The sequence below is a fragment of the Zonotrichia leucophrys genome, unplaced genomic scaffold (assembly GCF_028769735.1).
Source record: "Zonotrichia leucophrys gambelii isolate GWCS_2022_RI unplaced genomic scaffold, RI_Zleu_2.0 Scaffold_34_1600103, whole genome shotgun sequence".
Taxonomy (NCBI): Eukaryota; Metazoa; Chordata; class Aves; order Passeriformes; family Passerellidae; genus Zonotrichia; species Zonotrichia leucophrys.
Genome location: NW_026992239.1, coordinates 948,883 through 972,183, shown reverse-complemented (window position 1 = coordinate 972,183; position 23,301 = coordinate 948,883). Strand labels below are relative to the sequence as shown.

Sequence of the window (23,301 nt, the reverse complement as noted above, 5' to 3'; positions counted from 1 at the left end):
TTAACGCTGGGGCCACCGCCCTTTTTCTTATAGTTTGTTTTCATTGGTTGGCGCGCGCGCGCCGGCCCCGTTCATTGGTGGGATTATCCGAGGCCTCGCCCACACACCTTGCTATATAAAATGGCCGCCTCGTCTCAGCCAGTTCTTTGAGCGCTGGGCAAGACACGAGTTCAGGTCTGGATTTGTGGTTGGTTTCGGCTTAAAACCGGGCGGGGAGCGGGTAACCGGAAGAATCCTCTCGTTCTTGGCGGGCCCCGGCGTTGCCGTGCCGGGCTCCGTGATGTGCGGAGGGAAAGCAGCGACCGGCGCGATGTCTTCGGTGCCGGCGGTGGCGTCCGCCGGTCCCACCCTCACACGCCGGGACAAGGCCCCGGGCGCCTCTGCCACGGAGCTCCGGAGCGCTCGGGGCCGCCGCTTCATCGTCATTTTCTCCTCTGCAGGGCCCGCTGAAGGACCGGGAACGCCACGGGACCGCGCCGCCGGCTAAGGGGTGATTTTGTACTTTAAATTGTTAATAAACCGTTCTGAACCGCTTTGGTCTTGTGTCTACTTTTGGTATCGGCGCGTCCCGGGGTGAGGGCGGGGATCTCCCGTTCCCTTCCCGGTTCTGAAGCCGCTCCGTGACCCCGATCCCGACGGTCGCGGGGGAGGAATGCGGCCGTGAGGGGGGGTACAACTCCAGGTCCTCCAGGCCGCCATCTCTATGATAATTATGTGCCAGAGGGGATTTTCGGTCCTCCCAGCTGCCGTCTCTATGGTTTCAACGTGCCAGAAGGGTTTTCCGGTCGTCCCGTCCCTTCTCTCTATGGTTTCAAGATGGCGGAGACAATTTCCGGTCCTCCCAGCTGCCGTCTCTATGGTTTCAACGTGCCAGAAGGGTTTATCCGGTCGTCCCGTCCCTTCTCTCTATGGTTTCAAGATGGCGGAGACAATTTCCGGTCCTCCCAGCTGCCGTCTCTATGGTTTCAACGTGCCAGAAGGGTTTATCCGGTCGTCCCGTCCCTTCTCTCTATGGTTTCAAGATGGCGGAGACAATTTCCGGTCCTCCTAGCCTCGGTCTCTATGCTCCGGGCGGGCCAGAGCGGCGCCGGAAGCGGAGGGGAGGCGGCGATGGCGCTGGACCGGCGGTGGCCGCTGGCCCTCGCCCGCGGCGCCGTCCCGGTGGCGCTGGGGCTGCTGCTGTGGGTGGCGATCGCGGGCGGCGAGCAGGAGCGGCTGCAGACGCTCAAGGTACGGGGGGAAGGCGAAGGGGGCGGCGGGGACGCCTCGGGGACCGGAACCGGCGGTGACCCCGCGGTGTTCCTGGTCCGGCAGGGCCAGCCCGGCGCGGATGCCGCGACTTTGGCGCAGCGGCGGCGCCACAACGAGCTGATCATGGCGGCGCTGCGCGAGGCGGCCGAGACCGACGACAACGTGGCGAACCGGCCGGTACCGTGGCGAAAGTGACGTCAGCATCGGGAGGCCCCCCTCACCCTCCGTTTCCCGGTATCCCGCCCTTTTCCCCGGAACCATCAGCGCTGGGCGCGGTTGCGCACGGAACTCTTTTGGTTTTGCGCGCGGTTACACTCGGAGTGCTATAAATGACGGGCACTTCCGGCGTCCTTTCCGGTCCGGCCATGTCGCGGCCGCGGGGCGCGGAGGCCGCACCGGAGGCGCCGCCGGTGCCGGGACCCGGCCCGGGCTCGCCGCGGCCGCTGTTCGGGGGCTGCTGGAGCTGCCGCCTGCTGAGCGGCGCGGGGCTGCTCATGGCCGCCGTCTGGGTGTACCAGGGGCCGCGCAACACCATGAAAAGGGGGATCGCGCCCTCCATGGGCGCCATCGCCCAGATCACCTTCGCTGCCGGTGAGGGGCGGGGCGGGAACCGGGAGGGGGCGGGGACCGAGTGTTGGCGGGAAATGTGGAGGGTTTCCATGGAAACCAAGTCGCGGCAGGGTGAGGGTGGCCCCGGGATGGCCCCAAATTCTGCCCAAAATTTCGGGGGTTGGGAAGGGACCCAGGTGTGACCCCCATTGTCCCGCAGGTCTGGCCGGCTGGGGCATCGTCATCCTCGCTGACCCCGTGGGACGCTGGCAGCGCCAGGACCCCAAAAACCCCTGAGGGGAGCCCAAAAACGGCACCGGGACCCCAAAAAAACATCGAGGGGACTCCAAAAAATCCCCCAAAACAGCGAGGGGAGCCCAAAAACGGCACCGGGACCCCAAAAATGGAACTGAGGACCCCAAAACCAACGAGGGGACCCCAATAAAGGCACCGGGACCCCCAGACTGGTCTGGGGACCCCAGAAATACCTGGGGGACCCCAATAACGGCACTGGGACCCCCAGACTGCTCTGGTGGGGGGCACAGGACAGGACAGACTTGGAGTTTTTGGGGTTTTTTGGGTTTATTTGGGGTTTTTGGGGGGCCCCCCTCAGCTCCCCTCCTTCTTGGCCACGATGACGACGGCGGAGGGAACCAGACCTGGAATGGGGAGGGGGTGATCAGGACCCCCCAAAATCACCCAGGGACCCCCCAAGGACCCCCCAAAACCCCCTATGGACCCTCAGGACCCCCCAGATCCCCCCAAGGACACCTCACAGCCCCCTGAAATCCCCTCAAAGATCCCCCAAATCCCCTCAAATCCCTTTAAGAGCTCCCCAAATCCCTTGGAGACCCCCCCAGTCCTCCAGGGATGCCCCAAATCACCCCAAGGACCCCTCAAACCCCCCTCAATTCACCCCCAAACCCTTCCAAGGACCCCCAAACCTCCTGGAGATCCCCCCAGGGACCCCAAAACTCCCTCAAGGACCCTCAGTTCCCCCCAGGATCCCCAAAATTCCCCCAAAACCCCTTGGAACTCACCAAGGACCCCCCAAAATTCCCCCTTAATTCCCTCAGGAACCCTAATACCCTTTTAAGGACCCCTCAAGTCCCTTTAAGGACCCCTAAATCCCCTTTAAATCAATTTAAGGGCCCCCAAATCCCCTCAAATTCCTGTAAGGACCCCCCAAATCCCCCCAAGTACCCCCCAAATCCCCTCAGGGACCTCCCAGATGCCACAGGGACCCACAAAGGACCCCCCAAATCCCTTCAAGGACCCCCGAAATGCCCCGAAACGCCCCCGTTTCCCCACCCAGCTCCTGCAGGGGTTTCTCCATGTCCTCGTCGGTGAAGAGGCGCCGGGGAAAGGCCGTGCGGAGGCTGAAGGGCTCGGGGGGGCTCTGGGGGTCCCCCCCGGTGCCCCCCGGGCCCCGGTGCAGCTCCACAAAGAGACGCACGGCCGCCAGCGGCTCCCGGGCACGGAAACTCTGCGTGAGGGCGCGCCCGTCGGGGAGGCGCACCTGGGGAAAATGGGCCAGAAATCAGGGAAAATGGGAAAAAAATCACGGCGCAAAAATCAGCACAAAAATCAGCATAAAATGGCCCAAAATCATCCTGAATCAGCACAAAAAAACCAGCCAAAAATCAGCACAAAAATCAGCATAAAATGGCCCAAAATCATCCTGAATCAGCACAAAAAAACCAGCCAAAAATCAGCACAAAAATCAGCATAAAATGGCCCCATAACAGCCCAAAATCATCCTGAATCAGCACAAAAAAACCAGCCAAAAATCAGCACAAAAATCAGCATAAAATGGCCCCATAACAGCCCAAAATCATCCTGAATCAGCACAAAAAAATCACCACAAAAATCAGCACAAAAATCAGCATAAAATGGCCCAAAATCATCCTGAATCAGCACAAAAAAAACAGCCAAAAATCAGCACAAATCAAAACCAGCCCTAAATGATCCAAAATCAGCCCAAATGAGCCAAAATCACCCGAGGTCATCCTAAGTCAGGCCCAAATCTCCCCTAAATTACCCAGAAACACATCAAGGAGACCAAGATCACCCCAAAATCATCAAAATCAGCCCAAAATACCCCAAATCAGCCCAAAATCACCTGAAATCACCCCAGATCATCCAAAATCAGCCCTAATCACACCAAACCATCCAAAATCACCCTAAAATTACCTGAAATCATCCCAGATAACCCCAAAAATTCCCTGAAATCTCAGCAAGGAGCCCCAAAATCCCCCCCAAAATCCAGCAGGGAGGCCTGAAATCAATCAGGGCTCCCCCCAAACGCCCCCAGGACCCCCCAAAATCCCCCAGGACCCCCCAAAATCCCCCCAAGCCCCCTGTCCCCACCTGGATCCGGCACTGGTCGTATTCCCGCGGCGCCGGCGCCTCCGGGGGGGGCTGGGCCGGGGGGGTCGGGGGGTTCGGGGCGAACTGGGGGGGAAATGGGGGAGGGGTCCTGGTGAGGATGGACCCAAACCGTGCTCGGGGGGTCCCCAAATCCCGTGGGAGCCCCAAAACCCCGTGGGATTCCCCAAAAATCCTTTGGGATCCCTCAGTTTTTCAGGATTAAACCAATTTTTTGGGACCCCCCGCTCCCAGTCCTTATGGATCCCCCCCCCTAAATCATTTGGAACCCCCCAAATACTTCGAGATCCTCCCTAAATCCTTTGGGGTCCCCCCTGAAAATCCTTTGGGATCCCCCAAAATCTTTAGGGATTTTTCCAAGTTTTTGAGGATCCCCCCAAAATCCTTTGGGATCTTCCCCAGTTTTTGGGGAGCCCTCAAATCCTTTGAGATCCCCCCTAAATCCTTTGGGGTCCCCTCCAAAAATCCTTTGGGGATCTCCCAAAATCTTTTGGGATTCTCCCAATTGTTTAGGATTCCCCCAAATTCTGAGATTCCCTAAAACCTTCTTGGATTTTTCCAATTTTTTGGGACCCTCCCCAGTCCTTTAGGATCACCTCCAAATTCTCTGGAATCCTCCCAAAATCCTTTGGGATCCCCCCAATGTTTTTGGATCCCCCCGCCAAATCCTTTGCTATCCCCCAAATCCTTTGGAATCTCCCCAATTTTTTGGGGATCCCCCCAATTTTTGGGACCCCGCTCACCCTCTGCGCTCGCTCTGCCTTGTCCCTCTCAATCTTCTCCCGCACTCGCTGCCTGTGGGAACAGGGAAGGAAAATTCCGCGGATTTTGAGATTTCCTAAAAATTTTTGGGCTTCCCCAGGGGATTTTTAGGAGGTTTTTGGGGGTTTTTTTGGGGCTCCCCGAGGTTTTGTGGGGCCGCGGGTTGTGAGGGAGCTTCCGGCGCTTGAGGCGCCCCCTGGCGGCCCAGAGGACCCGGGGTCCCTTTCCGGGGGTTTTAAATGAGAAAAATTCTGGTATTTTTGGGATTTTCTAAAACTTTTTGGGGCTTCTCGGGAGGTTTTGGAGTTTTTAAGGAGGTTTTTGGGTTATTTTGGGGTTCCCCGAGGTTTTGTGGGCCGGGGGTTCTGAGGGGTTCATGAGGCGACCCAGGAGACTCGGTGCGACAGCCCTTCCTGAGGGTTTTAAATGAGAAAAAATCCGGGAGTTCTTGGATTTCCCAAAACTTTCTGATCTCTCTCGGGAGGTTTTGGGGGTTTTAAGGAGGTTTTTGGGGTTTTCGGGGATTTTTTGGGGTTTTCTCGAGGTTTTGTGGGGCCGCGGGTTGTGAGGGAGCTTCCGGCGCTTGAGGCGCCCCCTGGCGGCCCGGAGGGCTCGGCCCGGGCGGTTCCATTCTGGGATTTTTTTGGGGTGAAATTTCGGGATTTCCCCGCAGTTTTGGGGCTCCCTTTCTGGGATTTTTTTGGGGTGAAATTTCGCGATTTCCCCGCAGTTTTGGGGCTCCCTTGGGGCCGCTCCCCCCTCACCGCGCCGCCCTCTCCTCGGCCCGGTCCCGCCGCCGCTCCTCGGCCGCCCGGCGCCGCTCCTCGTCCCGGCGCCATTCGCGCAGCTTGGCCAGCTCCTGGCCCCGGCGGCGCCGCTCGCGCTCCTCCCCGGCCTCCGACAGGGCCCTGAACCCCAAATAACGCTGAGCCCAAATTCTGAACCCTGAAATAACCCTGAACCCCAAATCCTGAACCCCCAAATAACCCTGAACCCCAAATAACCCTGAGCCCCAAATCCTGAACCCTGAAATAACCCTGAACCCCAAATCACCCTGAACCCCAAATTCTGAACCCCGAAATAACCCTGAGCCCCAAATCCTGAACCCCTAAATCACCCTGAACCCCAAATCCTGAACCCCTAAATCACCCTGAGCCCCAAATTCTGAACCCCTAAATCATCCTGAACCCAAATCCCCCTGAGCCCCCAATGCCAGGTCACAGCTTCGGGCCCTGGCCTCTGTCAGGGCCCTGAACCCTAAATCACCCTGAGCCCCAAATTCTGAACCCTGAAATAACCCTGAGCCCCAAATTCTGAACCCCTAAATCACCCTGAACCCCAAATCCTGAACCCTGAAATAACCCTGAACCCCAAATCCTGAACCCCCAAATAACCCTGAACCCCAAATTCTGAACCCTAAAATAGCCCTGAGCCCCAAATCCTGAACCCTGAAATAACCCTGAACCCCTAAATCATCCTGAACCCCAAAATAACCCTGAACCCCAAATCCTGAACCCCTAAATCATCTTGAACCCCTAAATAACCCTGAGCCCCAAATTCTGAACCCTAAATCACCCTGAACCCCAAATCCTGAACCCTAAAATAACCCTGAACTCCAAATCCTGAACCCCAAATAACCTGAACCCCAAATTCTGAACCCCAAATAACCCTGAGCCCCAAATCCTGAACCCTGAAATAACCCTGAACCCCCAAATAACCCTGAGCCCCAAAATAACCCTGAACCCCAAATCCTGAACCCCTAAATCATCTTGAACCCCTAAATAACCCTGAGCCTCAAATCCTGAACCCTAAAATAACCTGAACCCCTAAATCATATTGAACCCCAAATCCTGAACCCCTAAATCACCCTGAATCCCAAATAACCCTGAGCCCCAAATCCTGAACCCTGAAATAACCCTGAACCCCAAATCTTGAACCCCTAAATAACCCTGAACCCTAAAATAACCCTGAGCCCAAATCCTGAACCCTGAAAAAACCCTGAGCCCCAAATTCTGAACCCTAAAATAACCCTGAACCCCAAATTCTGAACCCTGAAATAACCCTGAGCCCCAAATCCTGAACCCCCAAATAATCCTGAACCTCTAAATCACCCTGAACCCCAAATTCTGAACCCCGAAATAACCCTGAACCCCAAATCCTGAACCCCCAAATAACCCTGAACCCCAAATTCTGAACCCTGAAATAACCCTGAACCCCAAATCCTGAACCCCTAAATCACCCTGAGCCCCAAATCCTGAACCCCAAAATAACCCTGAACCCCAAATCCTGAACCCCTAAATCATCCTGAACCCCAAATTCTGAACCCCTAAATCACCCTGAACCCCAAATCCTGAACCCTAAATCATCCTGAACCCAAATCCCCTGAGCCCCAATGCCGGGTCACAGCTCCGGGCCCCAGCCTCTGTCAGGGCCCTGGGACCCCAAAATCACCCTGAGCCCCAAATTCTGAACCCCAAAATAACCCTGAACCCCAAATCCTGAACCCCTAAATCATCCTGAACCCCAAATCCTGAACCACTAAATCATCCTGAACCCCGAATCTTGAACCCCTAAATAACCCTGAACCCCAAATCCTGAACCCTAAAATCACCCTGAACCCCAAACCCACAAAAACCCTGTAATCACTGAAAACCCTCTGCTCACGCTTTTGCCCGGGCTCCGACAACGCCCTGGGACCCCAAAATCACCCTGAACCCCAAATCCTGAACCCCTAAGTCATCCTGAACCCCAAAAATTCTCACCTGATCCTCCAAATTCCCCCACTGAAACCTCAGAAATTTCATTGTGAACCCCAGAATTCCACCCTGAACACTAAATTCCCCACTGGACCCCAAAATTCCTCTCAAACATCGAAATTTCCCTCTTAAATCTCCAAATTCCCCCCCAAACCCTCCATATGTCCCCAGATTCCCTCTCCAGACCCCCAAATTTTCCTTCTAAATCCCCAAATCCAACCCCAAAACCCCAAATTTCCCCTTCAACCCCAAACCCCTGAATTTCCCCCCTCAAACCCACAAATCCCCCATTGAACCCCCAAATTTCTTCCCCAAACCCCCAAGGCCCCTCAAAACCCCCAAATTTTCCCTTTCAACCCCTAAATCCCCTCCCCAAACACCCAAATTCCCCCCTTAAACCCCAAATTCCCCCCAGATTCACCCCTCAAACCCCCAAATTTCCCAAAATCCCCCCCAATTCACTTCTGGGTCTCGTCCTGCTCCCCCGGCGGCGCCCGGGGCCCCCCCAGCAGCGCCCCCAGGTCCGGGGGGGTCTCGGGGTCCGAGTCCGAGTCGGGGTCGTCCTCGTGAGCCACCAGCCTGGGGGGGGGTCCCAAAATCAGGGGGGGTCCCCAAAACTGGGGGGTCCTGGCGGGGTCTCAGGGGGGGTTTGGGGGAAATTTGGGGTCTCAGGGGGATTTTGGGGGGTCCTGGAGGGGTTTTGGGGGTCCTGGGGGATTTGGGGGTCCTGGAGGGTTATTAGGGGGTCTTGGGAGTTTGGGGGTCCATGGAGGTTATTAGGGGGGGTTTTGGGGGTCCCAGGAGGGTTTGGGGTCTCAGGGTTTTTTTGGGGTTCCCAGGGGGCTTTTGGGGGTCTCAGGGTGGCTTTTGAGGCTCCCTGGTGGAGTCTAATGGGAAATTTGGGGTCTCGGGGAGGTTTTGGGGTTCCCAGGGGGGTTTTGAGGGGTCCAAGGAGATTTTTGGGGTCCTAGGGTCTTTGGGGTCCAGGGAGTTTTGGGGGTCCGGGGTTTTGGGGGTCTGGAGGGGGGGTTTTGGGGGTCCTGGGGGATTTTGGGGGTTCTCGGAGGGATGGGGTTTCTGGGGGTTCCCGGAGGGATTTTTTGGGGTTCCCGGTTGTTTTTGGGGTCCCGTCGTTTCCCGTTCCCCCCTCACCAGTCCATGGCCGGTTCCACCCCGCGGTTCCCGGTCAGCGCCAGCGCCTTCGCCCTGCGGGACCGACCCGGGGAGGGATCACGGGGGAGCTCCGGGACCCCCCAAATCCCCCCACAATCCCGGGACCCCCCAAATCCCCCCCGGGACCCCCAGACCCCTCCCGGCTCCCATTCCTGGCCCCTCTCCGGTTACCGGGGGCTCCCTCCCGTCCCTCCCCGCTGTCCCCGCCCTCACGCTCGCCGGGCCCCGAATCCCATCTCCAGCAGCGCCTCCAGGGCCCGCCCGGGCCCGGCCCCGCCGCCCGCCGCCATCATGGCGGCACCGGCGCCTTGTGTGACGTCATGTGGGGGCGGGGAGAGGGGCGGGGGTCAGGGTCACGTGGAGACGGAGGCCGGGAAGGGACAGAAGGCGACGGGAACGCGAATGGAGCTGAGAAATCCAAAATGTGACGCCGAAATCACCCCAAAATAATCCAAAACCAACCCAAAAATAATCCAAAACTCACCCAAAACCCAACCCAGAAATAGCTTGAAACCAACCCAAAAATAGCCCAAGACCCGACCCCAAAAGCGCCCTAAAGTGACTGCAAAACCAACGCAAAAATACCCCAAAACCACCCAAAACCCGACCCCAAAACCAACCCGAATTAATCCCTAAATTGCTGTAAACTGACCCCAAAACCAACCCGAAAACCTCTCCCAAAAAAACCCTGAAACCAACCCCAAAAAAAACCCCAAAATCCGATGAAAACCGCCCCCAAGTGACCTCAAAACCAACCCAAAAATACTCCAAAACCTACCAAAAAATAGCCCAAAACTCACCCAAAAATAGCCCAAATCACAACCCCAAAATCACAAAAAAAAAAAATACCCCAAAATTCTTAAATTTGGACCAGATTTTCTTCGGGTTGATTATGGGGGGGAGATTTTGGGGGCATTGAGGGGGATTTTGGGGGAAATTTGGAAGAATTTGGGGGCAATTTTGGGGAAAATGGGGAGGAATTTGGAGGAAATTTGGGGGAATCTGAGGGGAATTGGGGGATTTTGGGGCTCCCGTCCCTCTCCCCCCCCTCCCCCTCCCGAAATAAATCCCGACTCATTTTCGGGGTGTGGGGGAGGGGCCGAAGCCTTTATTGACACCCCCAAAACGGGGGGAGGGGCGGGGGGGGCGGGGCTCAGGAGCTGGAGCAGAGATGGCGCTGCCGGAGGGGGGAGGGGCCGTCCGCGAGGGCCTGGGGGAGGGGCGTGGGCGTGGCCTCCTCCTGCTGCCCCGCCCCCTCCTCTTCCTCCTCTTCCTCCGGCCCCTCCCCCTCCTTGGGGGCGGCGCTGAGCAGGGGCGGGTCTGGGGAGGGGGGGGAGGGGCGGTCAGAGACCCCAGACCCAAAATTTGGGCCCCTCCCACCTCCAAATTTGGGCCCTTCCTCCTCCAAAAATAAGCCCCTCCCCCTCAAATTGGCTCCTCCCCCCAAATTGGCCGCTCCCTCCCAAATTTTGGCCCCTCCCTCCAAACCTGGCCCCTCCCCACAATTTTGAGCCCCTCCCCCAATATGGGGCCCCTCCTCCCAAATTGTGCCCCTCCCCCCTCTTTGGATTTTGGGGGTTTTTTTGGGGGTCGCTGCCCCTCCCCCACCTGGGCCGGGCTCTGAGGTTCCGACGTTTTCGGGCTCCTCCGAATTCTGGGGGGGGTCTTGGAGGTCTGGGAAGGGGGGAGAGAGAAAGAATCAACTTGAACATTCCCAAAAATCCCCAAAATCCCACCCAAAAATCTTCTTCCAAATCCCTCAGAAATATCCCCAAAATCTCCAAACTCCCCCCCAAAATTTCCCCTGAAAAAATCCCCAAATCCTCCCAAAATTTCCCCAAATTCTGCAGCCCCTCCCCTGGCCCCTCCCCCCTCCCCCATTGCCCCGCCCCCATCTCTCACCTGTCCCCTCCCCCTCCCCGGTGGCTCCTCCTCGGTTCCTTCGCTCCTGTTGGGGGAGGGGCTCAGGTGAGCTCAGCGGTGGGGGAGGGGTGGGGGAATCCCCCAGCCCCGCCCCCTTTAGCCATTAGCCCCGCCCTCTCCCTTAGCCCCTCCCCAATTATGGGGTTTACCTGTGGCGGGCGGGGGCGGGGCCTTTGGGGGCCCCTCCCCCACTGCAGGTACCCGCCCAGGGTCAGCAAAGCCAGGAGGGTCCAGTTCCCGGCCACGCCCACAACCGCTGACGTCACGGGGAAGTGATAGAGCAGGTACCTGGGGACCGGTGTGACACGTGTGTGACACGTGTGTGACGTGTGTGTGACACAGGGACAGGTGTGTGACACAGGGACAGGTGTGTGATGTGTGTGACAGTTCCTGGCCACGCCCACAACCGCTGACGTCACGGGGAAATGGTACAGCCGGTACCTGGGGACAGGTTCAGGCCAGGTTTGGCACAGGTGTAACCCAGGTTTAGGGCAGGTTTAGGGCAGGTTACCGGCAGAGTTTACGTCAGTTTTAACCCAGGTTTAACCCAGGTTTAACCCAGGTTTAAGGCAGGTTTGGGGCAGTTTTAACCCAGGTTTAACCCAGGTTTAAGGCAGGTTTGGGGCAGTTTTAGGCCAGGTTTAAGCCAGGTTTAAGGCAGGTTTGGGGCAGTTTTAGGCCAGGTTTAGGCCAGGTTTAGGCCAGGTTTAGGCCAGGTTTAGGGCAGGTTTAGGCCAGGTTTAGGCCAGGTTTAGGCCAGGTTTGGGGCAGGTTTAGGCCAGGTTTAAGGCAGGTTTGGGGCAGTTTTAGGCCAGGTTTAGGCCGGGTCTGGGGTTACCTGAGGCCGCTGAAGTGCGCGTGCACGCGCAGCCGCGCCCCGTAGAGCTGCACCCGGCGGCTGCGGATCTCAACCAGAGCCCCCGCGGTGGGCGAGTACTGGGGAGGGGGAAATGAGGGGTCAGGGACCCCCAAAATATCCCCAAAATTACCCTGGGACACCCAAAGTATCCCAAAAACCACCCTGGGACCCCAAAATATCCCCAGAATACCCCAAAACCCCCTGGTACCCACAAAATATCCCCCAATTATCCCCCAAAATACCCCAAACCCCCCCAGGACGTCCCCAAATTCCCCTGAGACCCCCCTAGGACCCCCCAAATCCCCCCTCAGACCCCATAAATCCCCCCAAAACCCCACTGGGACGCCCTGGGATCCCCCAAGGACCTCCCAAACCCCCTCTGGGAGCCCATAAACCCTCCAGGCCCCCCCCAAGCCCCCCGGCTGGACCCCAGACCCACGGGGTCCTCGCGGTAGCGCCCCATCAGCTCCAGCTCCAGGGTCTGGCTCTGCTCCGCGAAGCCGCTGAGGAAGAGTCCGGCGAAGGCCGCGGTGTGCAGGGCCCGGAGCAGGCGGGAGCGATAGTGCAGCATGGCCTGGACCAAACTGGACCCAAAAAACCTCAGACCCTAAATCCAGCCTAACCCAACAACCCTAAACCCCAAACCACCCCAAACACCCCCCACCCCAAACAGCCCTGGACCCGACAGCCCAACCCCAAACCCACCCCAAACCCCACCCTAAATACAGCCCTGAGACCCCAAACCCACCCCAAACCCACCCCAAAGGCCGCGGTGTGCAGGGCCCGGAGCAGGCGGGAGCGATAGTGCAGCATGGCCTGGGACCCCAAAAACACTCTGAGACCCCAAAACCATCGGAAATCCCACCCTAAACACAGCCCTGAGACCCCAAACCCACCCTAAATACAGCCCTGAGACCCCAAACCCACCCCAAACCCACCCTAAATACAGCCCTGAGACCCCAAACCCACCCTAAACACAGCCCTGAGACCCCAAACCCACCCTAAACACAGCCCTGAGATCCCAAACCCACCCAAATACGGCCGGACTGCAGACCCGAAACATGCCTGGACCCCAAAACCACCAAATCCCCCTAAATCCACCCTGAGACCCCAAAAACACCCAAACCATCCCAAAACCTAAATGACCCCTAACCCCAAAACCCACCCCCTAAATCCACCCAGAGACCACAAACCACCCATAAATCACAGCCCTAGACCCCAAACCATCCCCAATAGGCCCAATGTCAGCCCAGTTCCATGCCTGGACCCCAAAACATCCCAAATTCCATCCAATCACCCAGGACCCACAAATTCCCACAATCCATCCAAATCCCAATGGCCCCAATCCCACCACAATCCCACAAATCCCCAGTAATATCCCATTCAATCCCAGAGCAAATCACCCAAGTTCAATCCCATCAGTCAATCCCAGCTTCCATCCCAGTTCAATCCCAGCCCATTCCCATCTATTCCCAGTTCAATTCCAGTTTATCGCAGTTCATCATATTCCCAGTTCATCCCAGTTTATCCCAGTCAATCCCAGTCACCAGTTCCCAGTCAATCCCAGTTGTTATCCCAGCCCAGTTCCCAGTTCAATCCCAGTCATCCCAGTCAATCCCAGCCCATTCCCAGTCAATCCCAGTCTATCCCAGCCCAATCCCAGCCCATTCCCAGTTCAATCCCAGTTTATCCCAGTCTATCCCAGTCAATCCCAGTTATCCCAGCCCAATCACCTCCAGTCTATCCCAGTTATCCCAGTCAATCCCAGTCAATTCCCAGTCAATCCCAGTATCCATTCCCAGTTTATCCCAGCCCAATCCCAGTCAATCCCAGTCAATCCCAGCCCATTCCCAGTCAATTCCAGTTCAATCCCAGTCATTCCCAGTCAATCCCAGTTCAATCCCAGTCTGTCCCAGTACCGATCTCTCGCTCCTGGCCAGGGTTTTGCCGTCACTCCCGTACAGGCTCAGCCCCACCATGAACATCCCCAGCTCTCGGTTCACCGGCGACTCCGGCAGCTCCAGCTCCAGCGAGATCCGGTACAGCTGCCCATAGAGTAACACCTGAGGGTGAAACACACCTGGGTTACACCGGGGGTACACCTGGGATACACCTGGGATACACCTGAGATACACCTGGGTTACACCTGGATACACCTGGGATACACCTGGGTTACACCTGGGATACACCTGAGATACACCTGGTACACCTGGGCATGGCTAACATACACCTGGGTACAGCGGGGTACACCTGGGTTACACCTGGAGTGCCTACATACACCTGAGATACACCTGGTACACCTGAGTTACACCTGGTACCTGGATACACCTGGGATACACCTGGGTTACACCTGGGATACACCTGGGATACACCTGGGATACACCTGGGCATGGCTAACATACACCTGGGTACAGCTGGGTACACCTGGGTTACACCTGGGAGTGCCTAACATACACCTGAGATACACCTGGTACACCTGGGTTACACCTGGCTACACCTGGTACACCTGGGATACACCTGGATACACCTGGTACACCTGGGTTACACCTGGGTTACACCTGGTACACCTGGGATACACCTGGGTTACACCTGGTACAGCTGGGATACACCTGGGTTACACCTGAGATACACCTGGGTTACACCTGGTACACCTGGTACACCTGGGATACACCTGGGTTACACCTGGTACAGCTGGGATACACCTGGGATACACCTGGTACATCTGGGCATGGCTAACATACACCTGGGTACAGCTGGGTACACCTGGGTTACACCTGGTACAGCTGGGATACACCTGGGTTACACCTGAGATACACCTGGGTTACACCTGGGTTACACCTGGTACACCTGGGATACACCTGGTACATCTGGGCATGGCTAACATACACCTGGGTACAGCTGGGTACACCTGGGTTACACCTGGTACAGCTGGGATACACCTGGGATACACCTGGCCATATATGGTCATACCTGGACACACCTGAGTTACACCTGGTACAGCTGGGAATGGCATTTTTGGGATATTTTCAGCACATTTTGACCCTAAACCCCCCAGAATTTTTGGGATATTTTCAGGACATTTTGGACCCAAATTCCCCAGATTTTGGGACATTTCCAGAACCTTCCCCTGGTGCTCCCCCAGCCCCAAACCCCCCAGATTTTTGGGATATTTTCAGCACATTTTGACCCTAAACCCGCCAGATTTTTGGGGATATTTCCAGGACATTTTGGCCCCAAACCCCCCAAATTTTGGGACATTTCCAGAACCTTCTCGCGGTGCTCCCCCAGCAGGGACACGTTGGCCGTGGGGAAGGAGCAGAGCTCGGGCCCGGGGCGCTCACAGTCGGACCTGGGGGGGCAAAAATGGGGTCAGGGATGAGAAATACCCCCCGAAAACACCCAAAACCACCCCAAAATCCCCCCAAAAACCACCCAAAAATCCCCCAAAACCACCCTAAAATCACCCCAAAACCCCACACACCCCAAAAACCCCTCCCAGCCCCACCTGGACTCATCTGGACATACCTGGACCCACCCAAATCCCCAAAAACCCCTCCCAGCCCCACCTGAAGCCCCTCAAAACCCCACCTGAACACACCTGAAACCCCCCCCAAACCCCTCCCAGCCCCACCTGGACACACGTGAACCTCTCAAACCCCCCCAAAACCCCCAAACCCCCCCATTTACCTGAACCCCAGGTGCAGCAGGTGCACCCAAACCCCCCCAAACCCCCCATTTACCTGAAGGCCAGGTGCACCCAAACCCCCCAAACCCCCCATTCACCTGAAGGCCAGGTGCAGCAGGTGCACCCAAACCCCCCAAAGCCCCCCAAACCCCCCATTCACCTGAAGGCCAGGTGCAGCAGGTGCACCCAACCCCCTCCAAAGCCCCCCAAACCCCCCCATTCACCTGAAGGCCAGGTGCAGCAGGTGCACCCAAACCCCCCCAAAGCCCCCCAAACCCCCCATTTACCTGAACCCCAGGTGCAGCAGGTGCACCCAAACCCCCCAAAAACCCCCCAAACCCCACATTCACCTGAAGGCCAGGTGCAGCAGGGGCACCCAAACCCCCCCAAAGCCCCCAAAGCCCCCCAAACCCCCCCATTCACTGAACCCCAGGTGCACCCAAGCCCCCAAACCCCCAAACCCCCATTTACCTAACCCCAGGTGCAGCAGGGGCACCCAAACCCCCCAAAAGCCCCCCAAAACCCCCAAACCCCCCATTCACCTGAAGGCCAGGTGCAGGGGCCGCAGCACGGCGGCCGCGGGCAGGTAGGCCCAGTAGAAGGAGCCGTAGAGGAACACGGAGCCCCAGAGCAGCAGCAGCGCCAGGCTCAGCCCCAGCGCCCCCCGCAGCAGCGCCCGCCGCGCCCCCCGCCCCACCTGAGCCCCCCAGGTGAGCAACGGGGGGGGCGGGGCCGCGGGGAAACCCCCCGGCGCCATGGGAGCCCCATCGGAGGGGGAGGGGCTGGAAAAAAAACGGAATGGGAGGGGTTAAAATGGGAGGGGTTAAACAGGGACACGCCCCCAGCTGAGCCCCGCCCACACCTGAGCCCCCCACGTGAGCATTTGGGGGGGGCGGGGCCATGGGAGCCCCATGGGAGGGGGAGGGGCTGCCAAAAACCAGAATGGGAGGGGTTAAAATGGGAGGGGAAGGGGTTAAACCACGCCCCCAGCCACACCTGAGCCCCCCAGGTGAGCATTTGGGGGGGCGGGGCCGTGGGAACCCCCAATGGGAGGGGAGGGATTAAACTGGGAGGGAAAGGGTTAAAATTGGAGGGGAGGGGCTAAAAAGGGGTTAAAATGGGAGGGAAAGGGTTAAACCCCGCCCCTGCCCACACCTGAGCGCCCCAGGTGAGCTACGGAGGGGGCGGGGCCATGGAAACCCTTTGGGAGGGGGAGGGGCTGCAAGGAACCAGAGTGGGTGGGGTTAAAATGGGAGGGAAAGGGTTAAACCCCGCCCCCAGCTGAGCCCCGCCCACACCTGAGCGCCCCCGTTGAGCATTGGGGGGGGCGGGGCCGTGGGAACGCCCAATATGAGGGGGAGGGGTTAAAGTGGGAGGGGTTAAAGGGGGGAGGGGCAGGGCCACGCCCCCATGGAGGCGGAACCCCTGCCCCCAATTCCCCTCCCCCACCCCGAAATCTCGTGGGAACCCCAAAATTCCCTTCCAAAAGTTCCCTTCCCCCACCCCCAAATCCCCTCCCAAAAATTTCGGCTCCGTTCCCAAAATCTGGGGGGGGAAACCCCAAAAATTCCCTCCCCCAAATTTAAGGGGGAGCCCCAAAATTCCCCCTCCCCACCCAAAATCTTGGGCAACCCCAAAAATTCCCTCCTAAAAATTTCCTTCCCCCACCCCAAAATTCCCTCTCCAACGCCGAAATTTCCTCCCAAAAATTCTGCCCCCAAACCCCAGAAATCTGTGGCGTGATCCCAAAATTCCCACCCCAAAATTCCCTCCCTAAAATCCCTTCCCCATTCTCAAAATTTGGGGGGAAATCCCAAAATTCTCAACCAGAAAATTCCCTCTCCACCCCCAAAGTTTCCTCCCAAAAATTCCGGCCCCAACCCCAAATTCTGTGGGGAATTCCCAAAATTCCCTCCCAAAATTCCTGCCCAAAACTTCCGGTCCCAACCACAGAATTCTCTCCCCAAAATTTCCTCCCCCACCCCAAAATTCCATCCCAAAAATTTCAGCTCCAACCCCAAAATCTGTGGGGGAAATCGCAAATTCCCTCCCTAAAATTCCCCCTCCCCTTTCCAAAATTTGGGGAGGAAACTCCAAAAATCCCCTCTCCAACCCCAAAATTCCCTCCCCAGAATTCCCTCTTCCATCCCCACCTAAAACCTGGGGGCCAGTCCCAAAATTCCGTCCCCATTCCCAAAATCTGTGAGGGAAATCCCAAAATTCCCACCCCAAAATTCCCTCCCTAAATCCCTTCCCCCGCACCAAAAGTCCCTCCCAAAAATTTTGGATCCATTCCCAAAATCTCATTGGGAAATCCCAAAATTTCCCCTCCCCATTCCTAAAATCTCCAGGGAACCCCAAAATTCCCCCTCTTGTCCCAAAATTTGGGATTGTTCCCAAAATTTCCACCCCAAAACTCCCAGTTCAGCCCCAAAATTTGAGATTATTCTCAAGATTTCCTCTCTAGAGCCCCAAAATTTGGGACTTCCCCAAAATTTGGGGTTATTCTCAAAATTTCATCCCCTGACCCCCCAAAATCTTTCGAAAGCCCCAAAATTCATCAGGGTAGCCCCAAAAATTTGGGATTTTTTCCAAAAATTCCCTTCAGTCCCAGAATTGATTCCCCAAATTCCCTTCCCCAACCAAACTCCTTGGGATCCAAATTTGTGATTTCCCCCCCAAATTCCCTCCTCCACACCCCAAAATCCCCTCGGGGACCCCAAATTTGGGATTTTTCCCGGAATTGCGGAATTCGGGCCAGGGGTGAGGGTGGGGGAGGGGCGGGGCCGCGTTCCCGCCCCTCCCCCACGCCCAAATTTGGGATTTTTCCCCAAACTCCTCCCCCACCCCCGAACCCCCGGGGGCATCCCCAGGTTTTGGGGTCACGGGGAGGAATTTTGGGGTGAATTTTGGGCATTTTGGGGTTCCCCGGGGAGACGTTGGGGCCGATTTTGGGTTCGCGGAGCGAAATTTTGGGATTTTCTGAGGTAATTTTGGTGGAGTTTCCTCACCCCGAGTGGGTTCCGGGGGTTTTCGAGGGTCGCGGATTCGATTCCGGCGGTTTTTACGGCGATTTTTCCGGTTTTAGGGCGGATTTTTGGGGTAAATTCGGGGCTTTTCGGGGCTCCCGCGCCCTTACCGAACGCCGGCACCTCCCGCTTCCCGCCACGCCCTGGCCACGCCCACAACCCCGCCGCTTCCGGGTGCAAACCCCGCCCACGCCTCACCCCATTGGCCAATGCTTATTTAAACCACGCCCGTCCCTTATATGGAAGCTCCTCATTGACTCCGCCCACTGCGGGCCCGCCTGCGCTGGCCCCGCCCACTGCGGCCCCACCGGGCCCCGCCCCGTTTCCATGGCAACGGGGGAGATTTTGGGGGGGGATTTTTGGAGATTTTGGGCAATTTTCGGGGGTCCCGGGGGGCATTGGGTTCCTCAGGGTTCTGGCGGGGGTCCCTGAGGGATTTTGGGAATCTTGAGGGGGATCTGGGGGGGTTTTGGGGGTTTGTGGAGGGGTTAGGAAGGTTTGGGGGGGCAAAATTGGGGGAGAGGGGTCCTTTAACCCCTCCCCTCCCCCACCCTGAACCCCCTCCCCATTTTATATTGGGGGGGGAGGGGCGGGGTTTAAGGCGCCCCCAAAATTGGGGAGGGGGGGAAAAGGGGGGGAGGGGCAAGGGCGTGGCCCCCCTTCCCTTCCCCCAGCCCAGGCCCCGCCCCCTCCCCAGCCCAGGCCCCGCCCCCTCCGAGCATCGCCGGGACCGGAGCGGCCGCGGGTCCTGCACAGGTGGGGGAGGGGCGATGGGGGGGGGGATTTTGGGGGGTCCTGGGGGGGGGGGGGAGGGGATTGGGGGCGGGGGGGGGGGGGGAAAACCCGCGGGAAAATTGGGGGGGGGGGGTTGGGGCTGATTTGCGGGGAGGGGATTTGGGGGAAAATTGGGAATTTTGGGGTTAAATTTGGGATTTTTGGGGTTAAATTTGGGATTTTGGGGGTCTGGGGGGAGGATTCTGGGGGATTTTGGGGAAATTTTGGATTTTTAGGGGGAATTTCTGGATGGAATAAATTCGGGATTTTTCTTCCAGGAGGGTTTGGGGGGGAGATGTTGATTTTTGGGGTGGGGTTTTTCTATTTTTTGGATTTTTTAAATTTATTTTTTGGGGGTCTTTTTGAGGTTTTTTTAAGGCGATTTGGGATTTTGGGAGGATCCCAAATTTTGGGTCGAGGGGGAAATTTGGGATTTTTATTTAGAGGGTAAAATGGAATTTATGGGGGATTTTTTGTGTTTTTTTTTTTATTTTTGAGGGGATTTTTGTCGTTTTTTTTTTAATTTTTGGGGGAATTTTTGGGGCTTTTTTTTGGGTTTTTGGTTTTTGGGGGCCCCGAATTTTGGCTGGAGGGGGGGATTTGGGATTTGGGGGGGAGGATTTATATTTAGCGGGGAAAAATTGAATTTATGGGGGAATTTTTTGGGGTTTTTTTTATTTTTGGGGGGATTTTTTTGCGTTTTTTTTTTTTATTTTTGGGGAATTTTGGGGGGTTTTGGTTTTTGGGGGGGTCCCAAATTTCGGGGTGCCCCCGCAGCCCCCCCATGAAGGGCGAGCCCCCCCCCAGCAGCACCCTGAGCGTGGGCCAGGCCCGGAAAATGGTGGAGCAGCTGAAGATCGAGGCCAGCCTGTGCCGGGTCAAGGTCTGGGGCAAAAACGGGGCAAAACGGGAAAAAATGGGAAAAATCGGGATGGAAATGGGAAAAAAAATTGGGAAATTTGTGGGGAAAATGGGGGGAAAAAATGAGGAATAAATAGGAAAAAAATGGGGAGCAATGGGGAATAAATGGGGACAATTGGGGGAAATAAGGGAGAAAAAATGGGGAAAAAAAGGGGAAAAACCAGAGGGAAAATGAGAAGGAAATGGGGAATAAATAGGGAAAAATGTAGGGGGGGAAACAGGGAAAATATGGGGGAAAATGAGGAAAAAACAGGGAAAAGAATGGGGGGAAAATGAGGGAAAAAAAGGGGAAAAATGAGGGCGGAAATGGGGGAAAATTGGAGAAAATGAGGAGGAAATGAGGAATAAATAGTTAAAAATGTGGGGGGGGGAAATGGGGAAAATATGGGGGGGAAATGGGGAAAACCCGGAAAATAATGGGAGAAAAATGGGGAAAAACTGGGAAAATAATGGGGGGAAAATGGGGAAAAAAGGGGGGAAAAATGGGGGGGAATGGGGAAAAATGGGGGGAAATCAGGGGAAATCAGGAGAATAATGGGGAAGAGATGAGGGAAATGGGAGGAAAATGGGGGGAAAGGGAAAAAATGGGGGGACATGGGGGAAAATGGAGAAAAATGGATAAAAAATTGGGATTTGAGGGGGCTTTCAGAGATATATGGGGGGGAAATGAGGATTTTGAGGGGTCTGGGGGGTTCAAAGGAGATTTGAGGGGGTGAGAAGAGATTTGGGGGATGTAAAGGGGATTTTGGGTGGGTAAAATGGGATTTGGGGGTGTTTAAAGGGGATTTGTGATTAAAAAAGGGGAAATCAGGAAAATTTTGGGGGGGATTTAAAAGGGATTTGAGGGGTTCAAAGTGGATTTAGGGGGTAACAATGAGGATTTGGGATTCCAGGGGTGGGTTTAGAAATTCCAGGTGGGATTTGGGAACCGGGGGCTGTTTTGGGGAGCTCCGGGTGAATTTTTGGGGCTCTCAGTTGTATTTTCAGGGTTCCCAGGTTTATTTTCAGGGTTCCCAGGTCTATTTTTGGGATTCCCAGGTATATTTTCGAGGTTCCCAGGTTTATTTTCGGGGTTCCCAGGTTTATTTTCGGGGTTCCCAGGTACATTTTCGGGGTTCCCAGGTTTATTTTAGGGATTCCCAGGTTTATTTTCAGGGTTCCCAGGTACATTTTAGGGATTCCCAGGTACATTTTCGGGGTTCCCAGGTTTATTTTCGGGGTTCCCAGGTATATTTTCGGGGTTCCCAGGTTTATTTTCGGGGTTCCCAGGTTTATTTTCGGGGCTCCCTGTCCCGTTTTCCCCATCCCAGGTTATTTTCGGGGTTCCCAGGTATATTTTAGGGTTCCCAGGTCTATTTTTGGGGTTCCCAGGTACTTTTCAGGGTTCCCAGGTACATTTTAGGGATTCCCAGGTACATTTTCGGGGCTCCCAGGTACATTTTAGGCATTCCCAGGTATATTTTCGAGGTTCCCAGGTACATTTTCGGGGTTCCCAGGTCTATTTTCGGGGTTCCCAGGTATTTTCGGGGCTCCCTGACCCCGTTTTCCCCATCCCAGGTTTATTTTCAGGGTTCCCAGGTACATTTTTGGGGTTCCCAGGTATATTTTAGGGATTCCCAGGTACATTTTCGGGGTCCCCAGGTATATTTTCGGGGTTCTCATGTATATTTTAGGGGTTCCCAGGTACATTTTGGGGGTCCCCAGGTATATTTTCGGGGTTCCCAGGTACATTTTAGGGGTTCCCAGGTCTATTTTCGGGGTTCCCAGGTATTTTCGGGGCTCCCTGACCCCGTTTCCCTGCCCCAGGTGTCCAAGGCGGCGGCGGAGCTGCTCAGTTACTGCGAGGCGCACGCGTGCGAGGATCCGCTGCTGACGCCGGTGCCGACCTCGGAGAATCCCTTCCGCGAGAAGAAATTCTTCTGCGCGCTCCTCTGACCCCCGAAACCCCGGGGAGTCCCCCCAAAAATCCCGCGGGACCCCCCCTCACGTTTCGGGCCACCCCTGTGCGATTTAGGGCCGAATTCACCCCAAAAATGAGGCGGAAATGAGGGGGGTGGGGCAGAATTTGGGGTTTTTGGGGTCCCCTCTCCCAAGCTGGCACCTCCTCCCCCCTAAATTGGGGACCCCACCCCAAAAAAAGTCCTGCTCAGAATTTGGGGGGGTTTGAGGGGGTTTTGGGAGGGTATGGAGGGGTTTTGAGGGGATTTTGAGGGGTTTTGGGGGTCTCCCCACCCCAGAAAGGCACCAAGGATGGACTCGGGGAAGGTTCTGGAAAGGGCGGAGGGGAAGACCCCAAAAATCACCCCAAAATTCTCCCCCCCATCACTCCCCTCCCAAAATGGGGCCCCCCCCCAAAATCTTTAGGACACGTCCAAAAAATTCCCAAAAATTCCTCCCTCACCTCCCCCACCCCAACCTTGGGGGGTTCCCCTCCCCCAACCACGACCCCTCCCCCCAATTTCGGCTCTGAGGGGGGGAGGGGCGGTTCAAGGGGGGTTCCCTCAATTCTGGGGTTCTCCCCCCACCCCAAATAAACACCTGGCGGCACAGACGGGGCCGGGGCCGTTTTTGGGGATCCCCCAAAAAATGGGGGGGTGGGGGGAGGGGGAAAAATGGGAGGGGTTCGCCAAAATAAATGGAGGGGGAGGGGAATTTTGGGGGGGGATAGAAGGAGGGGGCAGAGGGAGGAATTGGAGTCTGGAGAAAGACGAAGGAAGAAAAAGGAGGAAGGAAAAAGAGGAAAAAGGAGGAAGAGGAAGAAAAATGGGGAAGAGGAGGAAGAGGAAAATAAATGAGGAAGGAAAAGGAGGAAGAGGAAGACGAAGGAGGAAGAGCAGCCCGAGCCCCTCAGGGAGGTCCCCACACCCAACATGGCGGCGCCTGCGCCTCCTCACAAACGCCGCCATGACACCCGCGCATGCGCACCGCCCCCACACCGCCCCAAGATGGCGCCTCCCAGCACCCAAAATGGCGGCGGGAGCCCAGAGGGCGCCGGGGGGGCTCTGGGGGCGCCCCCGGCCCAGGCGGGAGCCCCTCCCCCAACTGGGACCCCCCAAAATCCCCGTGGGGGGAGGGGGAACCCCCCCGTTGTCCCCTCCCCCCCCTCCGGTTCCCGCCACGTCATCGCCGCGCGCGGCCAAGATGGCGGCGCCCAGAGCCCTGGGGTTGCCATGGCAACCGAGCCTGGCCTGAGGCCTCGGAGTAGGCCCGGCCTGCGCAGGAGGGGAATAA

The 23,301-nt window shown here is 56.7% G+C and overlaps 4 protein-coding genes and 1 non-coding gene across 6 annotated transcripts; 3 read left to right on the top strand and 2 right to left on the bottom strand.

Moving 5' to 3' along the window:
• Positions 1-234: 234 nt before the first annotated feature.
• Positions 235-368, top strand: LOC135460364 (small nucleolar RNA SNORA57). The gene has a single exon (XR_010443212.1). It is a non-coding gene; the product is annotated as a small nucleolar RNA SNORA57 (small nucleolar RNA).
• Positions 369-1,046: 678 nt separating this feature from the next.
• On the top strand, positions 1,047-2,352 carry DMAC1 (distal membrane arm assembly component 1). Of its 2 annotated transcripts, none has more exons than XM_064737027.1 (3): positions 1,047-1,230; positions 1,315-1,485; positions 2,021-2,132. In XM_064737027.1, the coding sequence occupies exons 1-2, from the start codon at positions 1,063-1,065 to the stop codon at positions 1,444-1,446; spliced, it is 300 nt and encodes a 99-aa protein (XP_064593097.1). In that variant the 5' UTR covers positions 1,047-1,062; the 3' UTR covers positions 1,447-1,485; positions 2,021-2,132. The 2 variants fall into 2 exon arrangements, with proteins under 2 accessions (XP_064593097.1, XP_064593098.1); XM_064737028.1 differs by lacking the exons at positions 1,047-1,230; positions 1,315-1,485 and adding exons at positions 1,520-1,842; positions 2,205-2,352 and having other exon boundaries at positions 2,021-2,131.
• An 11-nt stretch (positions 2,353-2,363) lies between these two features.
• On the bottom strand, positions 2,364-9,229 carry UBXN1 (UBX domain protein 1). Its single transcript, XM_064737026.1, has 8 exons — positions 9,093-9,229; positions 8,859-8,912; positions 8,169-8,285; positions 5,715-5,858; positions 4,932-4,983; positions 4,171-4,254; positions 3,112-3,319; positions 2,364-2,459 (listed from the first exon to the last, which is right to left on the bottom strand). The coding sequence occupies exons 1-8, from the start codon at positions 9,170-9,172 to the stop codon at positions 2,410-2,412; spliced, it is 789 nt and encodes a 262-aa protein (XP_064593096.1). The 5' UTR covers positions 9,173-9,229; the 3' UTR covers positions 2,364-2,409.
• Positions 9,230-9,909: 680 nt separating this feature from the next.
• Positions 9,910-18,517, bottom strand: BSCL2 (BSCL2 lipid droplet biogenesis associated, seipin). The gene is made up of 10 exons (XM_064737025.1): positions 18,358-18,517; positions 15,889-16,128; positions 14,929-15,010; positions 13,581-13,724; positions 12,101-12,235; positions 11,641-11,738; positions 10,952-11,090; positions 10,782-10,827; positions 10,488-10,553; positions 9,910-10,199 (listed from the first exon to the last, which is right to left on the bottom strand). The coding sequence occupies exons 2-10, from the start codon at positions 16,101-16,103 to the stop codon at positions 10,033-10,035; spliced, it is 1,092 nt and encodes a 363-aa protein (XP_064593095.1). The 5' UTR covers positions 16,104-16,128; positions 18,358-18,517; the 3' UTR covers positions 9,910-10,032.
• Positions 18,518-19,072: 555 nt separating this feature from the next.
• Positions 19,073-22,621, top strand: GNG3 (G protein subunit gamma 3). The gene is made up of 3 exons (XM_064737029.1): positions 19,073-19,131; positions 19,927-20,032; positions 21,877-22,621. Exons 2-3 carry the CDS (start codon positions 19,934-19,936, stop codon positions 22,003-22,005), a joined length of 228 nt encoding a protein of 75 aa, XP_064593099.1. The 5' UTR covers positions 19,073-19,131; positions 19,927-19,933; the 3' UTR covers positions 22,006-22,621.
• Positions 22,622-23,301: the final 680 nt, after the last annotated feature.

Bases quoted from the DNA above. Each gene is read 5' to 3' on its own strand.
- BSCL2 (XM_064737025.1), bottom strand. From the start codon at position 16,103: ATGGCGCCGGGGGGTTTCCCCGCGGCCCCGCCCCCCCCGTTGCTCACC. The intron at 12,236-13,580 runs GTACTGGGACAG...AGTTTGGTCCAG, and splicing joins TGGCCAGGAGCGAGAGATCG to GCCATGCTGCACTATCGCTC. The intron at 10,828-10,951 runs GTAAACCCCATA...CTCCCCCAACAG, and splicing joins CCCGCCCCCGCCCGCCACAG to GAGCGAAGGAACCGAGGAGG.
- DMAC1 (XM_064737028.1), top strand. From the start codon at position 1,581: ATGACGGGCACTTCCGGCGTCCTTTCCGGTCCGGCCATGTCGCGGCCG. The intron at 1,843-2,020 runs GTGAGGGGCGGG...ATTGTCCCGCAG, and splicing joins CCAGATCACCTTCGCTGCCG to GTCTGGCCGGCTGGGGCATC.
- UBXN1 (XM_064737026.1), bottom strand. From the start codon at position 9,172: ATGATGGCGGCGGGCGGCGGGGCCGGGCCCGGGCGGGCCCTGGAGGCG. The intron at 8,286-8,858 runs GTGAGGGGGGAA...ACCCCCCCCCAG, and splicing joins GTGGAACCGGCCATGGACTG to GCTGGTGGCTCACGAGGACG. The intron at 4,255-4,931 runs GTGAGCGGGGTC...TTTCCCCCCCAG, and splicing joins AGGCAGAGCGAGCGCAGAGG to TTCGCCCCGAACCCCCCGAC.
- GNG3 (XM_064737029.1), top strand. From the start codon at position 19,934: ATGAAGGGCGAGCCCCCCCCCAGCAGCACCCTGAGCGTGGGCCAGGCC. The intron at 20,033-21,876 runs GTCTGGGGCAAA...TCCCTGCCCCAG, and splicing joins CCAGCCTGTGCCGGGTCAAG to GTGTCCAAGGCGGCGGCGGA.